The 14,249-nt window shown below is 32.0% G+C and overlaps 1 protein-coding gene across 2 annotated transcripts; it reads right to left on the reverse strand.

Moving 5' to 3' along the window:
- Nucleotides 1–6,960: 6,960 nt before the first annotated feature.
- Nucleotides 6,961–11,349, reverse strand: LOC115722074 (zinc finger protein CONSTANS-LIKE 13). 2 transcript variants are annotated; one of them, XM_030651290.2, is made up of 5 exons: nucleotides 10,615–11,349; nucleotides 9,925–10,137; nucleotides 9,063–9,352; nucleotides 8,615–8,706; nucleotides 6,961–8,108 (listed from the first exon to the last, which is right to left on the reverse strand). In XM_030651290.2, the coding sequence occupies exons 1-5, from the start codon at nucleotides 11,128–11,130 to the stop codon at nucleotides 8,092–8,094; spliced, it is 1,128 nt and encodes a 375-aa protein (XP_030507150.1). In that variant the 5' UTR covers nucleotides 11,131–11,349; the 3' UTR covers nucleotides 6,961–8,091. The 2 variants fall into 2 exon arrangements, with proteins under 2 accessions (XP_030507150.1, XP_030507083.1); XM_030651223.2 differs by having other exon boundaries at nucleotides 6,961–8,111.
- Between the last annotated feature and the right edge of the window lie 2,900 nt (nucleotides 11,350–14,249).

Here is a 14,249-nt window from a genome sequence, read left to right on the forward strand (position 1 = left end):
GTATCTATCTGCATATATCATGTATTCTATCTACATATATACATGGCTCGGCTCGGCTCGGCTCGGCTACTCTACCTACCTACATATACAGCTTATAGCTGATCCAACCGCCTTTATTATTACCTTAAAAACCATATATTGTATTATATTAGGGTAAATAGCCACATAAGTACGTACCTAAAGTTTTGAGTTTGTGAGTGGCATAAATTTAATTATTTTTTTAGTGACATAAGTACCCAATGTTTGTAAAACTGTAATTTTGCTCTATTTTCGTTAGTACAGGCTCTGTTTTAAATTTATTAAAAGAAGATTTGGAAGAAACCGATGCTACATATTTCCATCTAGACTAAATAATTTAGAATCTGAGTTTTATATGTGCCTTGTTTAAGACAATAGCAGATTCTGCACTGATGAAGCTGAAAGAAAATTACAGTTTTATAAACATTAGGTACTTATACCGTAAAAAAAAATAATTGAGTTTATGCCGCTTACAAATTCAAAATTTTGATTACTTATGTCACTATTTATCTTATATATTAATTAATATTAGTAAATCTTTTAAGTTTTCCTTATTTGGAGTACAGTACATATCATGTTTAATGAGATTTTGAGTTTATTATAATTAAATTAATTAAGCAGCTTGAAATGTAAATGTGAGAGTGGCTTGAAGCCATTTGGTGACGTGAAGCAAATGATTAATATAATAAACAATATTATATTAAAAAGAGGGTGTGAGTCGTGGAGGCCAAGACTTTGGTTTACGTTTACCAAAGGGAGAGGTGGGAGTGGCACGTGACATATGATATGTCGTATATACCTCATCACTACTATATAGCCGTTACGTTCAAACGGTTTCTATTTTCTTCTTCTTCTTCTTTCTTTTCTTCCTTTTTAATTACACTACTATTTTGTACCATCATTATTCAAAACTGTACATATTATGCATTTATATATAATATGTGTATATATATTTAGTAGCTGATAATTTCTGATTGTTAATTTGTTACAAAAAGAAAGAAAAAAGCAACCATCAAAAGAAATCTTAATTTTACACATGTATAGCTAGGTATATTTTATATTGAACAATAATGTTTGTCATTTGATCCATGACATAACTGTATTGTTTTTCCCTTAAATTATTTTCACACGATTTCTCACACATGCTTCTTTTAATGGTTTAGGTGTAGTTATAGTACTATACTACTACTAGTACTAGCTAGTACTTTTGTTTTTCTCCGTAAATACTTGAAAATATATATAAATATAATAATAATTTCGTTTATATTTATTGATTAACAATTAGGGGGATCTTGATGATGATTAGATACGTACATTTATCAACTAAGTACTACACCACCAAATAGATAAAAAAAAAAAGTAGTTCTAGCTACTTGTTATAGATGATGAGGCAAAATTTATACCCTAAGATATTCCATATTTATAATCATATATTTTAATAGATATAATTAATGTAAGAGAGTTATATATCTATATAGGATAATAAAATCACAGGTCTAATTATGAACTAATTGCAAGCTATCTACTATATATAGACTTGTGCAAAATAATTAAACCACTCGGCACAGGTAATCTAATTTAATCTAATATAGTCTACTTTTGGTATCATATGGTAATACACCTGAACAACCCTTTTATTTTCTTTTAAAAAAACCTTTTATTTTCGCATATAAATATTATATTTATATGTATATAAATTTGACAAAAAGATTATATAAATATTAAGATAAATTTTTATTTCGATTGGTTTTTATTTTATTTTGTTTGCATATATATTTAATCAGTTACACTCTTTCTGACATAAAAACCTCATGCTTGTGGAACAAACAAAATAAGAAAAGAGAAAAGGAAAGCCTGATTTTCGTTCTATCTAGCTATAAAAGGTAGAGCTTTTTCTGTTCGTTTTTTTGTTCGTATGCATATATTAAAATATATATAATAAAGATATTATTCTAAATTTATCTTAAATTAGTAAGAAATATATCGTACACTCTTGGATTATTCTTTAATTTCATTTATTTTTGCTTGAATGTACACTCTTTAGATCAACACTTTTAGAAATAATTAATAAGCTTATATGAATATAATATCCTCTTTTGACTTAATCAGTGTGAATGAGTAATTTAGCGAATAGTACTCTATGGATTTCATAATCTTATTTAATTCATTTAATGAAATCATCATAATCATATTAAGCTAGCATATATATATATAAATATATATTGCTTAAAGCTTATAATTATGGCTAATTAAATAGTTTGGTAGTAACAATATATAGGAAATTTAGTGGAATTTAGATTGTTAATTCAACGAATTTAGTTAGAGGGGTCAATCTTTCTCTCCATCAAAGGTTGTTCAATTAGGAAATAGTTTGTATATACATCTTTTTCAAATGAAATACGTGACTTAATAGAGAGGGGAAAGGAAATGAAAAATTGTTTATACTACAGTGTATAAAATCTTCTTGAATATCGATATCTAGCTATATATATATTTATATGAGTGATGATCCAACGAGACACTAATATTGAGAGTTGGGAAAGCTATTAAAAGAGAAAAGTTTCTTTTTGAACACAAAGATAACATAAATAATACAGCAAATAGAGCACAACTCTTGAGATTAGGAGTGTTTATTTGGTTTAGCAATGAAAAAACAATAAAAGTTGGTTAATTAGTGGCCACGTACGTATATGGGCACAGCTATTAACTTAGTTAGCTTTGTAGGAGGCCCCTATATGAGAAAGCAAAGGTTAATTTCACATTGTTATAAGTGGATGATAGGATTAAGATTAGGATTTTAAGTCCAACAAAATCCAAATGCAAAAAAGAGCCGAATAACCCGAAAAAAAAATTAGAGTATAAATATTTAAGTTTAATTTTTGATTGTAAATAAATATTTAAGTTTAATTTTTAACAGTATTAATCCTTAATTATAATTCTGAAACTTTTGTAGGTAATAAGTGTTAAGTAAGTTGACACGTGGCAATTCCTGATTGGTACTCCAAGTTATTAAATTTTATTTTTTTTTTAAAAAATAATTTAAGTTACTTATAAAAAAGTGACACTTAGATAATAATTTGATGTACATTTAATGACCAAGTACCAATGAAGTAGTCTAAAAATATAGAATAATTAGCTTTTTTAGTCCCTGTACTTATGACACTATACTATGATGCCCCTTAATTTATAAGTGTAGTTAAAAATACCCCCTAAAATATATCAGTTGAAATAGTATAATCCTTCTATCTAATTTTATTAAAATTGACTAAAGTTGACTGTTAAATTAATAATGTGGCATTATACATAGATAGTAGTTGAAAAATTATATACCATTAGGAAAATAAATTACAAGTCATAAAAATTACAATCACAGGAAAAAAAATGAAAAATAACATCCCAAAAAATAGAATATCATTACCTTAATTTTCCAAAAATCTCATGTTCTTTCTAGTGATATACATCTCTTCAAATACTGTAGAATCCTAATTTTACACATTTTTCTAATTTGAACTGCTAAAAAACGATTGGAATTATTTTAATAAAATTATTTTTATTAAATTTTTTTAAAAGGTTATGAAATCATTTTTTAATCATCTTTCATTATCAGTTATTATGCCACCTCATAGTCAATTTTTCCTCTAAAAAGAGATGAAATTACTACTCTATCCTTTGTTATAATACCACATCATCAATACAAACAGTATTTTTAAACAAAATAAACAGAAGGACTAAATGTATGCATATAAAATTATACAAGGACTATTTATAACAAGCTGAATAGATTAAGGGGCATAATAGTATAGTGTCATAAGTACAGGGGTAAAAAAGATAATTATTCAAAAATATATATAACTTAAGTTTTATTACCGCTAAAAATTAAACTAAGATATTTATTTGAGACTGATAGTTACACGTGTTAATTATACCGAAAATTACTCACAAAATAAATAAATAAATAAATAAAAGGAAGCAAACTAGCAAGATAAGAAGCTAAAAAAGTGAGGAATTTAATTTGGCTGTTTTTTATTCATGTATAAGATTATATTATTGGTAACATGACTTCGATCCTCGTTTATTATTTGTTTTGTGTAAATACATGAGTGAAATATATTTATATATATAATTTTTTTTAAAAAAAAAGTAATTGAGGTAATTGTTATATTTTATATGTACTCACATACTATATTAATCACAATAACATCATTAACATACAAGTATAACTGTATATTTATATGTATGATGTAGTGCATGTTATGTAATTAGGACCATAATGGATGTTCGGTTTAGTTAACAACATTTGAGGCACATAGTAGCACCCTAATGACTATAGATTGAGTCATTAAATAAGCCCAAAACATGTCTATTTTATTCCTTAAGCCTTAAGGCCGTATCTAAAGCATATAATAGGAAATTCGGGTGTGTATAAGAGATAAGATTTATTGTGAAGTGGTAAGGTTTGAGTAGAGATGGTTTGCTAAGGGAAATTTGATTTTCTATACTTAGAAAATCAAAAAAAATTTTCCCTAAACCAAAAATTTAAAACCTAAAAAAATTATTCCTTTTTTTTCAAAACCCCAAAAATACCCCCCTCACAATATTCTCTCTCTCTGCATCATCTCTCTCTCCCTCTATCTCACCCCAACCGCCCACCCTCACCCGAACCACCCTCACCCACCCACGTCAACCCCAACGCCGATCACCACCCTCACCCCCGTCGACCACGACCCCAACCCCTCCGACCCCAACCCCAACCCGAAAGAGCAACCCCAGTCTCTGAAACTTTTTTTTTTTTCCTGCGATTTGAGAGAGGGAAGAAGACAGAGGTCCGATGGTCGGACCTTGGGGGTCCGATGGGTCCGATGGTCGGACCCATCGGACCCCCAAGGTCCGACCGTCTTTTAAATTTTTTTTTTCTGCGATTTTGGAGAGAGAGGAAGAAAGAGGTCCGATGGTCGGACCTTCGGTCCGATGGGTTCGACCATCGGACCCGAAGGTCCGACCGCTTTTAATTTTTTTTTTTTTTTTCCTGCGATTTGAGAGAGAGGGGAAGAGAGAGGTCCGATGGTCGGACCTTGGGGTCCGATGGGTCCGATTGGTCGGACCCCATCGGACCCCATGGTCCGACCATCGGACCTGGGGTGTGGGATTCTTGGGACCGGCTAGATAGAGAGAGAAAGAGAGATAGTTTTAGTTTGGGGGTATTTTTGGGGTTTTGAAAAAAAAAAGGTATAGTTTTTTTAGGGTTTAAATTATTGGTTTAGAAATCAAATTTTTTGATTTTCTAAGTATAGAAAATCAAATTTCCCTTTGCTAATTAGATCCTCTTTTGTTTTACACTCTCTTATGTTATGATTTTGGACAACTAGTTAATGATTTTAAGTAGTTCATCGATGATCAATGCCCCAATAATAAATGTATATTTATTGTTTTATTTAAGACTCTATCGTGGTGGTCGTGGGTTACTGACCACACACCAGATAGAACTAGAGAGAAATGGAGGGTTGTGAGTCTCAATCACGCAACAAAGAGAACTAGAGAGAGAGAGGGTTGTGAGTCTCGGTCACTCAACAAAGAGAACTAGATAGAGGGAGGATTGGGGGTGGTGATCACTGAAGTTCGATGGTAGTTTTGGTGGAGTTTTGTGAGAACTAGAGAAAAGGGGAGAAGGAGAAACGAAGAGAGTTTGGGAGAAATGATTTTAAAATGTGAGGGATAATTTTTTTTTAGTGTAACGTAATAGTATTTTACAATCAATTAATAGCTTTAGTTTAAAGGTCTTGGGTTCGAACCCATAACCTCTCATTTTTTCCCATCCCTCCCTGACCACTAAGCTAGCCACGTGAGGGATAATTTAGAGTTTATGGAAAAGCGAACACACATGGTCAGTTTTACCCAATACTAGTTTACTTAATTTACTCTCAAATAGGGGTGTTTATAAAATAACAAATTCAATCCAATCCGCACGATCCGATCCAATCCAATCTACAAAGTACGAATATCCGCACTTGTGCGGATTGGATTGAATTGGAAAATTAAAAAATATGTACTTGTGCAGATTAAATGTTAATTGACATGTAAAAATAATCGATTTAATATAATCCAATCCATATATATTTTACAAATTATATATACAATTAATATTTCAATGTAAAAAATAATAATTTAAATTTTTAATACATATAATATAAATATATTTCAAAACTCAAATGTATAATTCAATTTTATTTATAAGAAAAATATAATTTAAAATAAAATTAAACATCTTTATACATACAATTTTTTTCTTCTTGCTTTAAATTTGTTATGTTTAATTTTATTTAGTTAATATTTATTTTTAGAGACATAAAACAACAATAGTTTATTTTATTTTATTGTTAGTTATGTGAAAAAAATATTTTTTAATAATTATTAAATAATTTAATATTAAAAAGTAACCAATCCAAAATAATCAATCTAATCCATACTTTTACATATTGGATTTGATTTACTATGTGGATTGAATTGGATCCAAAATATAAAATCCTCACGTGGATCAGATGTTCTAGGAACAAAATAGTACAGATTGGATCGAATAAACACCCTTACCCTCAAATATACATGGAAAATCAAATTTCCCTAGTGGAATTTTAGTGGTGTGTTGGAGGGAGTTATGAGGTACACGAGCCTTCTTCTCCGTTTCAGAAACCTTTGTATAGACACATCGATTATAATCTCAAATATTTTAATTAAACTTTTTTGATTCCGATTTTTTTTTTTTTGATTTAAGCGTTTATATATTATAACATGTTTTTACCTGGGACTCGAACCCAGGACCTCCAACACTCACACACCCACCTATGGCCACTTGAGCTAACCCCAAGTGGTTTTTTTTTATTCCGATTTCAACATAGTAAATTATTCATATATAAAACAAATATACGTGCGTAAAATAAGGGTATGTCGTACCAATACAAAAAAGTAATATAATTTCTGTTGGTGTAATTATTCCATTTCCATGGCAGATCTTTTAGCAAATAAGAGAGTTTTAAACCAAACCAGCAACTTTGGTTAAACTCTGTCTAGCAATATTAAGCCAAGTCTGCATGTGCTTCAAATCTCACTCATTATGACCAAAACACCATTACGCTCTCTCAACATTTTATCTTTCACGGTCCTTAATTGCAGGTATAACTTGAAAAGCCAATGGCCTAACCCTCAAACTTATCCACCACAATGCTCCAGATTCACCAATGTTTCTCATCAACTAGCCCGCGCTCGAGCAAGCTTCCTTGCTTCACGCTCAATCAAGTCCAACAATTTTCATGTCAACGCCAAAGTTCGAGACATGTCTTCATGATACAAGTCAGAATTTCTAACAAGTAACATCAGCCCTTCATACATTCATATTACTTAAAGCTTACATACAGGAAGACTCTACATGGACTTGGCACAAAAAAAAAATGCAAGGAACAAGGCCAAACAATTTGATGGCAACAATCATCGGAGTTGCAGGATCAAACCAACGGTCAACTTTCAATTCCTAGTACTTCACTCAAGTTCGGGGCAGACAAACCATTCTTACCAGGATTTTAAATGACAAAGCTTGTCTATGGTACTGATGCAAGTTGTTATGTGAACATATTGAAAATCAACTTTGAAGATCGGACTGACAATTCATAATCTGTGTTTCAGAAAGGGATGGTTAACTTTGGAGGGACAATAGTGACTATCATATGGGACTTCTGGGATTGGGAGTGTTGGAGAGGGGTAGCTCTGTTTCACACGACCAGATGTACCGAAACTTCAAAGCATACCTACAATCGGTTTTCAGTTTATGTTTATGATTTTGGTGAAAACAGAGATTACAAGTACTTTTGCTTGGCATTGACAAAGTCTATTTACATCTCTATCATTGCAGCATTTCAGCAGATGAACCATCGTTCACCTTTGAGGCTCAGATAGCAGAAGAGTGTCACTTAGGAGAATGACATTAGTAGTTGTTTGCAAGTGGTGAAATGAAAATTAAAAGAGTATTGTAAATTGTGTGACGACTGACAAGAGATATATTATGAAGATAGACGTCTCTTTCTTTCTTCAGGGTCCTACTTGTCCTGCTTAAAAAGTGATACATCAAAATAAATAATATAAATAAACTATGCCTTCCTCTCTATATTGAATTCAATAAATCAATCATTACAAGAGCTTAAATAGTTTAAGATGGTGGAAGTTAGTATTTTGAACTTAAGCACGGCATAATATATACTGTTGGACAAATTTTTCCTGTTGATTTGATACTTGACTGGTGAGTGTGAAATTTCTATTAGTACATATTTTGGGGTCTACTTGTAGTGTTCTCCTTCTATACATCCCAAAAGATCTTTGATAAAATTGAAAATAACAAAAAAAATCCCAAAATAAAACAAGGCATCTGAAGTTTGCAAATTTCAATATAGAGTAAGATAGCTTGTAATACAGTCAAGTCAATTGATTTTTTCATTCCAATACTTAACAGGCTATATATCAATCAAAAACAAGTTCGATTTACGTTACAATAAGAGACATTTAGATATAATCAACAATTTATAGACTAACTGTACTATTGAACAAAATTACATACCAGCACGATCTATCTTAGCAAAACGCCCTTTAATCCTTATCCTGTTTTCTGCTCGAACCTTCCGGGACTCGTATCTGATGCACTTCTCATACCTGTTGAGTTTTGATATAATGAATGCATTTGTTATGTTGAACCAAACTGACAACAAAAAGTTTTTTTGACAACAAAAAGTTGATACAGTATAGAAAAGTATTTTTTGAAATCCTTTTTGGAGAACTGAAAAATATCATTAGTTAAACAATCATCAATCCAAATTATCGGCTTCATAAGTTCAACAAGAGCACAAGAGTGTGTTTAGTCAAGCAGATTAGATTTGAAACAAAGGCAGACTTCTTCACGTATAATTTGTCGGTCAGATGATAAACATTTAAAACTCCAAATGTATCAAATTAAACAGAAGCATATTTATTTTCACAATTGGTGAGACTATAGGAGTGTGGGGTAATACCTCCTTGTTTTTCTCTTCTCCTTGTATCGTGAAATTGCACCCTCTCTTTCCTGGCTGGTCAATTCGTATGATGGCACTTTCTGGAAATCTGAGAAGGCTCTAGAATTCATAGGATGTTGTGGTTGCTCATTATGACCATCATCATTAACATGGCACCAAGTGTCATCAATTTCTGAATGTTTCTCAAAATCTTTATAACTTCTTTTGAGATGACTACTAAATGATTTGTCCACAAGAACTTTCTGATCTGCAGTCTCACCACCATCAATGGTCCACTGACATGAAGGAGTCTGTAGAAAAAGTAATTCCTTCAAAGGTTTGCTTAAAGCTTAAATCTCGGTTACAATAAATAAGCTAGATATTACAAGGAATTAAACTATTAATAAGATTTAGTTATATCTATTAATCCAGCTAGCTGACACACAAATTCGTGAGGAAATATGTTTTGTCCATTTAGTTATTTCCATGAGAACATTCCATTAGATCGTTTTACAATTCTGACCTCATTTGAATGGTAATGCATAATTCAAAAATATAAAATCTGTTTTCAACAAGAATTGAAACTAAATCGTTTTGGAATGGAAATGCAAATCTCAGCTACTACACAACATCATCGTTCAAGCGATGAGAGAAAGGGTGTGAGAATTTCCATTCCTCTAATTCAACAGCCTTACTCATCATTACCTTCTTCATCTTCAATACGCTGAATCGATCTAATCAATAAGAAAACGAAAAACCAGAAAGAATTGTGCACATATGAAAAGATCTAAAGTTATATGTACTCATAAATTAACTGCATTATCACGACATAAAACATAACTAGCAAGCTCAAGTAATATCGAGAATAGAGAGAATGTTTCACCTCATATGTTGGAACGGTAACTGGCTCAGCCCCAGCATTATCAATACACGCTCTTCCTGGCTGCACACTTTGTTCAGGCACAAGAGATTTGAAAGAATTAAGAAACTTGGTAGTGTCACCATTGTCGAAATTTGTATTGGGTTCGATCTTTGCCAGTTTTTGAAGCTGAGCAATTACTTCTTCCTTGTATTGGCCGCAAACAGCATTACGATTCTGGTTCAACAACAATATCCTAAACCCAAGTCAAAACTTGAAAGCTAGAATTTTGGTAAATAATCAAGATGATACAATTTGAGAAACAAATAAAATATAATCATGAACTTTAACCACTGAATCAAAGTAACTATAATAATATCCAATTTAGAGAGACAAAAGCATATCCCACCGAGGAATCAAGCTAAATCCTTAGCGTAAACAATTCAAATAAAATATGAAGCATAAGAAATTATATATTTATTATTAATATTGTTTTCAAACAGAATCAAACAAATTACCTTCAAACAATAATTTAAAAAATGAAATTGTAAAACCTCCAATCAAGACAAAGTGGAAACTCTTTTCAGGCTTAAAAAACTATATCCTATATATGTGTACACCAATCAAAATTTGATTAAAATATTTCAGTGAAAGAGGGTCAATTATAATATTGTAGAAAGGAGAAAGAAAGTGATAAAGAGTAAAAGTACACACCTTAGGCAGTGGAGGAATCCCCATAGCCTGAAAATTATGAGACGAACCTGAAACAATGAAATCATCAAGACTAACAATAGAAGGAGTGTCCCAAAGCGACAAATCTAAAAAATCATCAGGCTGAAACCCGGAAGACCCATCTCTTTCCTCATTCGAAATCAGAGATTTTTTGTCAAAATCGTCAAAACCCAGAATACCCAGAAGGTCAGTTACAGAAGGGCAACCATTGAAACCCTCAAGAGGTCTTCTGTCATGGACCGAAGAGAGAGATGGGTTATGCCTTTCCCAGTCACAGTTTTGACACAAGACGGAGCTCTCAGAGGAGCAGAAAATGGAAGCCGGAGAGTCATGACAGGCGTCGCAGAGCTGAGAACGAGAGTGCTTGGTGAAGAGCTGGTTGGTGCCATGGACTTCTCGGTCGCAGGTGAAGCAAAGCTTGGCCGAGTCTGCTCGGCAGTATAGCAGGGCGGTCGCGTCGTTACAGTAATCACATATACGACGTCGTTCTGAATCCATTACGGTGTCGTTTCTGGTGCCAGTTTTTTCTTAATGAGTGTCGTTGAGTGAAACTCAAGATTATGAATGTGATGGATTTATGAGATACCAAAAACAAATGAACAATATTCTTTTCATACACAATATATACAACTCACCAAAATAAATATCTCTCAAGTCACTTTTCTTGCTTGGTGGCCAAGAATAATCTATAATGTTGTAAGCAAATTTTATTTTCCAGCTTAATTTTTTCAACTGTATAATCAAATAATATTCAATTTAGGCTCACAAAATATGTATTTCAATTTTATATACAATAACTTGACATAATTTCTTTTCTTAATAGTCAAAATTAGATAATAATTTATTACATAATCATATATCATCAATATTTAATTAATTTAGTGTGTTAAGCTCGTTTAGTGATTACTGATTTAGTTTTGATTAGTTATTTTTGTTACAATCAATTTTGTTTTTCTTAATTAGTTGGAATATAAAGACCGTTAGCTTGGTCTAGACTAACCAGAGTTAGCTTTATTTTTTGTTTTGGTTACGCTCCTCTTTGAGCTATATATATTGACCATACTTTGTATTTTGCGCATTCAATTCGATTCAATATAATTACACTTTTCTTCCATCTTCTTATTTCACAATATGGTATCAGAGCGTAGAAGAAGAGCTTCCCCCCGATCTTGATAATTCCTTCCTCATCGTTGTGTTTTATTCTCCAACGAAGCTTTTCTTCGTGTTCTAAAGTTCTGTAAAGAACTTCTTCTTCTTCACTTTTGTTCTTCCATATTGATCAGTGCTCCTTTCTTGATCTCGTACCTTTCTTCCATGGCAATTGATAATCAAGTCGTGATATAAGGATCTGACAACAATGGCATGCCTGCAGTTGTTAGAGAAGTTGTGAATTTGATTATGTAGAACAATCAAATGCAACAGAGAAATCCCTTTGAAAATCCTTCAGATCCCTATTACCTTCAGCATGGAGATAATCCAGGTAACATTCTTATTTCTCAGCTCCTCACTGGGCAGGATAATTACATGTCTTAGAGTAAAGCGATGTAATTAGCAATCTCAGTCAAGAATAAGTTGAGATTCTTGGATGGTACTATTCCCAAACATCTTCCTTCTAATTCAATTATGTACAATTCTTGGTATAGAAACAACAATATTGTAATTTCTTGGATCTTGAATTCTATTTCTAAAGAGATTTCTTCTAGCATTTTGTATGATAAATTCGCAGCTACCATTTAGATTGATCTCAAATTCAAGTTTCACCAGAAAAATAGACCTCACATAGACAATATGAGGAAAAGTCTAATGAATTTGAAGCAAGAAAATCAAACAGTTAGCATGTATTTTATAAAGCTCAAAACAGTTTGGGAACAACTCTCAAATTACAGACTTAACTGTGTCTGCAATGGGTGCACTTGTGGTGGTGTCAGGAAACTTCAAGAACGCTATCACATGGAGTACATCATGCCATTCCTCATGGATCTCTCAGATTCTTTTGCATAAGTCAGAAGCAACATCCTGATCATGGATCCTTTACCTGAAGTCAACAGGATTTTTCACTTAGTAACCCAAGAAGAAAACCAGAAAGGAAACATGAACCTTGCTGCAGATCCCAATTCAGGTATGGCTTTTGCATTTTAGGGAGATAGAAACACTAACAATAGACCTAATTCTTAAGGAAATAAATCGCATTCTCCAAAAAGGAATAGACCCTTTTTCACACATTGCAATATACTAGGGCACACCATTGAAAAATGCTACAAGATTCATGATTATCCCCCACGATACACAAGAATGACAATGGAAAATATGCATCTGCCAATCAGGTACAAGCAAACACTGACATCAACTCAACTGGTGAAAATCAAGCCTTGCTACCTCAACTCACAGCAACACAGTACCAACAGTTGCTCAACCTGTTAGCTGTTCAACAATTTGGTATGCCTAACACAGAAACTGAAAATAATACAGGTAATACAGGTATTGTTCTCTCAAACATGTTTAGCCTTCCAATAAGTAGTTCTTGGATATTAGACTCATGAGCTACTAGACATATATGCTATGACATAAAACTTTTTCAATGCATATGTAGTATCAATCCCACTAAACTGTTGTTACCTAACAATCAATGTTTAATTGTTAATCAAAGTGGCACCATTTCCATCATAGATAAACTGGTCCTGAGCAATGTACTCTATGTTCCTACTTTCAATTACAACATTATCTTAGTAAGCTGTCTAGTTGATGATGACAATTAGTATGTTAAGTTCTTCACTAATCGCTTTGTCATACATGACCAAATCAACAAGAAGAAGATTGGTAGAAGTAAATTCAAGAATGGTCTGTACATACTGGATTTGAGACCTTATGATTCACCAATCCTTGATGTTTTAGCTGATGTCTAGAACTCGAGGCTTGGACATCCCTCAAACAAATACTTGAAACTTTTAGACAGTAAACTCAATTGTAACATTTCCAATTTACATAAAAATTCGCCCTGCTATATTTGTCCTATGGCAAAATAAAGGAAACTTTCTTTTCAAAATAATAACAGTTTTGCTGATATTTTTTTTAATTTGATTCATTGTGATATATGGGGTCCCTATCATGTTCAATCACATTCTGGTTTTAGATTCTTTCTCACTATTGTTAATGATCACTCAAGATTCACACGAATATACCTTTCAAAACAAAAATTTGATGTGCATACTATTATTCATCAATTGTTGACTTATGTTCGAATTCAATTCAATTAAAAAATCAAAAAGTTTAGATCTGACAATGTCCCGAGCTTGTTTTCAAAGAATTCTTCTCAAAACTTAGAATAATGCACGATTTTACTTGTATTGAAACACTAAAACAAAATGTTGTTACTAAAAGAAAACACTAACATTTATTAAATGTTAATCGAGCTCTTTGTTTTCAAGCTCATATCCCACTCAAATTTTGGACAGAATACATTATGACAACAACCTTTCTAATAAATTGCATTCCCACTCCAAATTTGAACAATAAAATACCTTATGAGTTACTATTTCACAAACAACTTGATTATACCTACTTGAAAACTTTTGGTTGTCTTGCTTTTGCTTCCACACTTATTGCTAATAGAATTAAGT

Source organism: Cannabis sativa, chromosome X (assembly GCF_029168945.1).
Source record: "Cannabis sativa cultivar Pink pepper isolate KNU-18-1 chromosome X, ASM2916894v1, whole genome shotgun sequence".
Lineage (NCBI taxonomy): Eukaryota > Viridiplantae > Streptophyta > Magnoliopsida > Rosales > Cannabaceae > Cannabis > Cannabis sativa.